The following is a 5000-nucleotide window of genomic DNA, read 5'->3' as shown; positions in this document are numbered from 1 at the left end:
TGTACTAATAATGCACATAAACCATTAAACCATATAAATGGTAATACGAAGTAACGATAAAATTATAATCTTGACTATTAATTAAATACACAATTATTCTGTGGTCTTATTTAAGTGCCAGAATAATGCGATATAAGTCCTTTGTTATGTGTAATCGAAGTCGAAGGCCTAAAGATCCTTTGTCTAAACTTATTTCAATATAGCTTGATTTTTCCTTATCATTATCTTTTTAAATTCCAATTTCAGACACCCATGGTCATGCTAGTGTGCCAAACATAGGGATAATATATGCTTTTTACTCCAGATCAAAACAGGGAAATTTACATAACTCATTTCCATACCGTTATTCTGCATTCACCTGACCTTAGAAACCTTCTCAAGCTTTGACCAACCTAACGGTCGGAGAAAGGGGACTATTATGCCTATCAGATAAAGTATTCTCCTTTTTGAGGCACCCTAGTCAACTGGATGCTTCTACTACTTGGTATTGGCTTTATCTTTTGGAGGAGTTTGTGTGGGTGTGAGTTCCCACTGTGTTACCTTGGTGCTGCAGGTGAAGTAGAGTTCTACAGGGGAGCTGGAGAGGCTCCCCAGCCAACCTTAGGACAGGGTTGTCCTGTAATGATGCTGCTCGGTTGAAATAAACCTGGAGTGTGATGCATATTTTCCGTTCCGATTATGATGAAAACATTCGCTAACCATGCTTATGGGGAGTGAGGTGTGAATCGCATGGGTTAAAGGGCGAGTAATAAGCTGGAGGTGAACACCTTCTTGGCTTGGTAGGGATGAAATATGTCAAAAAGGCCGAAGACGGCCTTTTGGATGCATCCAGGAGGCCAAAAGTATTGTCCTTCCAGGAGGCAACTGTAGGGCGCTGTGTTCACCTCAATGATATGGCAGATCCACACCCCATAACCTGTATCCCCTCCTAGGGTACTCCCGGGCCGACGTCAGGAATCGTTCCATCTCCTCTACACAAGTCACTGACAGCTGTCGATGGTGACGTTGGCTTACGCCACTTACGACCTTCCACTAAGGGCATTTACAAGTGGCGTGAAGGCTATGGACCAATTGTCAGCACACAACAGACGGGTCGGCCCCGACAGAAGGTCAAGGAGGCCAGAAGGAGCAGCAATAAATACAGGGCTGACTATGGGTCCACTGTCCTAACACGAAGGCTGAGGCCGCAGAGACAGGCCCCCAGAAGGTCAGCTGCCATCAGCCTCAACAGCCACAAGACTGGTGAGATGTATAATGGTAGGTGTCTCGGTGTGGATGTAGTGTAGGGCAGTGAAAGGTGGCTACACTGGGCTGCACAGTTGTGCCTCTAGTCGTGGTGTGGTTCTCCTGTTTCACTGCTGGTGATTCTTCTGGAGAGTTATTGCTGTTTTGGCTGCTAGGAGATTTGTTTCCAAGGATAAGGATAAGTCAAATATGCGAAGCTGAACCTTACCTAGGCTACGCCTATAAGGAGAGCCCAGCCTGTGTTGATTAACACTGACTCACTCAATGTGTGTCAGCTGATGCTGAATCAACTGAGATTAGTCCTTACTCACCATGGTACCCAACCACAGTGATAATCTCCAGACAACAGTTGAAACTTCTCGTGCCTGGGTGGAACGTGAACTGCAGACCACTGTACTACCCGTGGAGTCTTCTGTCTTCATTCCCAGTCCCGGACCTTAAGTACGCAGGGAGTTGTGGGAGGAAAATGCAAATAAAGGGAGACTGCCTGAGTGGTTCAATCAGAAATCCAGTGTCAACCAGGCAATGAGTTGCGAGATGACAAAATGACGATGAGGCTGTTGGACCTGATACGACCCAACCTCAGAAGTATGTGACGCATGAGTTGTGTAGGTTATGGGTCATGGCGGCAACAGGATAACATGACTATTAATAGGGAAAGTTGACTCACAATATTACAATTATACAGCCATACAGCTATGTACTACATTCAGGTACAACTGTCATGGATACCTGACCAACACAGTGGTAAAGAATATAATCTTTTTCTGTGATATTTATTTCTTCGATGTAGGTGATCCTGTGTGAAAATCACATGATCTAATTAATACATAGACTTTTTCAGATTCTGATTTTCTGATTCTAATATATATGTATGGAAAAAAAAGTTTGAATATCTGGCTAGTGATTGCGCTGAGGTAATAGCCGGGACTTCGGTGGTAAAGGAGAAGACTTCTTATATTTACGTATTAGAGATGGACTGTATATTCACTTTCCCATTCAATCTCCTCTTATAAGTGAAATGACTATTTTCTTTTAATTGAAAGTAAAGAAAAAAAGTATGAATTGCGTAAGGGAAGACCAATTATGCAAAACAGTGACCCTATCCCTCCAATCCCTCACGGACCCCATGTTTGCGGTCAGAGAAGTATTTGGTATCCCTTCTCGCCAACCTGCTGTAATGTCAATATTTTCATTCTTTAATTACCATTCACGACTAATTTTGTATGACTCGGCTGCATTATATCCTCGAACCTATGAGAAGGGGGTGTGGTGAAACCCAACTCCATTGTTTGTTTGCACTGAAGAGTGGGCACAGATTCATCTCAAAGAATATGGACAAATAAGTTTGAGCAATGAGGGCCACAACAGGTCACTAACGACTGACAACTGTTCTCGGTAGTTATACTTTAAAGACATCTAATCAAGATTTTTAAAAAGTAATGTCTAAATACTGCAATACTTCAATTCGCTTTGTTACTGTAGATCAATTTCCATCTTTAGTAAAGAAAGTTTGTGAAGCCACAACTCATGTATCTAATCAGTTTCCTATCAAAAGAAGACAAGGAGTAAGGGTAAGTAAGAGTAAGTTGAAAATATATCTGGTCCTTTCAAATATAAAAATCCAATGTAGCTACCTTTAAAATTAAATCAATGTGCCACATTGCTGGCGAGGTTGAACACTGAACTATTACAAACCTGACTTATCTCAATATTATGAATAACTGTGACTGTAAGCAGAACTGTAGTAATGGTTCTAGAAGATAACATTGCAACTCTTCAGATCCCTTGTATGAGTAATATTGAACCAGTGTAGAGCTATAAATGTGGGCCATGGTACTGCATGTACAACAATATTTTTAGTACTGCAAGTACCCGGATGCCAATGGAGAAGTGGCAGTTCTACTTCTACGTAAACGTGGGCTTCAATGAAGCAGTTGACACTTTTCAGTGGAGAAAGAGAGAGAGCAAAAGTTCACATCGGTTTTTAATCAGGTTCCTATGTCTTTGCAGATTTATCACAGCAATGGGGGATTTAGTACCACCCTGAGCAAATGCAGACAGAAACAAGCGTACATTCACTACATTATAACCAATTACTGTGACAACTCAGTATGAGAGAACTGTATAAATTTCACTGACATTCATACACTGATTCTCAACTGACCTCTGAAGATCGTTCAATAATAACCCAGAAGCAGTTTAGCATTAGCCGCTCATATTTGATACTAGGTTAAATTTCACTGTTATTTATTTGTGTACCTGAAAAAAAATCATTGGTATCTTACCCTGAATAAAGCCTCCCTCTTTTTGGTCTTCGGTCGTGCAGGTATAGTAACACGGTACAAGGACTCTAAAAATTCGGGAGGGTTGTCGTTGACATCCGTGATTGTGATGAAGATGGGAGTGACTGAGGAAAGCTGCCCATCCGAGACAGTCACCCATATCTCATATTCTGGCCGAGTTTCCCTATCTAGAGTCCAAGCCGTGGTGACCAACCCTGCAACAGACATGAATTACATCTTCATTTACACACCGAAAGCTTGTATCACTTACCTCCGTTGTATATGGTCAGATAAATGGGACAGACTTAAGAAACTATTCTGAAATGGAAATGACATAAGTATATCGAAATACCCTAACATATGTTCATATTTATGTATATTTTAATTGAAGACAAAAATACCTTAAACACTATCTTTCATGAAAACTCAAGTGATATTTTGATTGCTACACATACCTGTTACTGCATTAATCTGGAAATGTGATTCGTCATTGCCGTTAGTGATGGCGAAGGAGAGGTTGGAGAGAGTAAGATCGCCGTCGTAGGCCGTGAGGGCAATGACAGAGGTTCCCGGAGCTGAATCTTCGGCCACATACGGGTGGTATGAAGGATCCTCGGTCTGAGGGATATGGTCGTTCACATCTTCTACCTCCACATAGAGCTGCAATACAAACGTGTAAAACTCCAGGTCATATAAAAATTGTGCTTGATTCACAGATAAATTATGTGTACAGTAAGTATTTTACTTCCAGACGTATGAGGCACATTCCAGATTTCGATGTATTGATGCCTGTGTTTCATATTTGTATATCACGGCTAGACTACTTACGTGACACGTATCAGTTAAAGGCACAGCACCGTCGTCCTTAACTACAAGGGTTAACCAGTATCCTCGTGCTACCTCTCGATCAAGAACCGCCACTGTCCGCACCGTTCCTAATGAAAAAGTCATTGGGATGCTTCAGGCTCTTTTTCTCATGAGAACTAGACCGAAGCCTGTGGTCTATCGTAAAACTAATGCAGCCGGGTAAATGTCTGGCTATTAGTTGTGTGTGTGTGTGTGTGTGTGTGTGTGTGTGTGTGTGTGTGTGTGTGTGTGTGTGTGTGTGTGTGTGTGTGTGTGTGTGTGTTGTGTGTGTGTGTGTGTGTGTGTGTGTGTGTGTGTGTTGTGTGTGTGTTGTGTGTGTGTGTGTTGTTGTGTGTTGTGTGTGTGTGTGTGTGTGTGTGTGTGTGTGTTGTGTGTGTGTGTGTTGTGTGTGTGTGTGGTGTGTGTGTGTGTGGTGTGTGTGTGTGTGTGTGTGTTGTTGTGTGTGTGTTGTGTGTGTGTGTGTGTGTGTGTGTGTGTGGGTGCGCGTGTGCGTGTGTGTATAGTATGATAACATAAAAGTACCTCTACCTTGCAAATTCAGTGACAAACAAATGATAATCTGTTAGAAAACAACGAGTGCATCTCTGCCGGCCGTTCTCAAGT

General features: G+C 42.1%; 1 protein-coding gene across 1 annotated transcript in view; it reads right to left on the bottom strand.

Annotated features, from left to right (window-relative positions):
• The window catches only part of LOC119574347 (fat-like cadherin-related tumor suppressor homolog), a gene marked incomplete in the record, with an annotated part of 138454 nt that overhangs the window by 118286 nt on the left and 15168 nt on the right, over positions 1–5000 (bottom strand). The window contains 3 exon segments of the mRNA XM_037921552.1: positions 3534–3745; positions 3986–4190; positions 4359–4465. Of these exon segments, the coding sequence (XP_037777480.1) occupies positions 3534–3745; positions 3986–4190; positions 4359–4465 (524 nt within the window).

The sequence above is a fragment of the Penaeus monodon genome, chromosome 6, assembly GCF_015228065.2.
Source record: "Penaeus monodon isolate SGIC_2016 chromosome 6, NSTDA_Pmon_1, whole genome shotgun sequence".
In the NCBI taxonomy this organism is placed as follows: Eukaryota; Metazoa; Arthropoda; class Malacostraca; order Decapoda; family Penaeidae; genus Penaeus; species Penaeus monodon.
The sequence above is the reverse complement of the archived record's forward strand: the minus strand, read 5'-3'. Positions and strand labels throughout refer to the sequence as shown.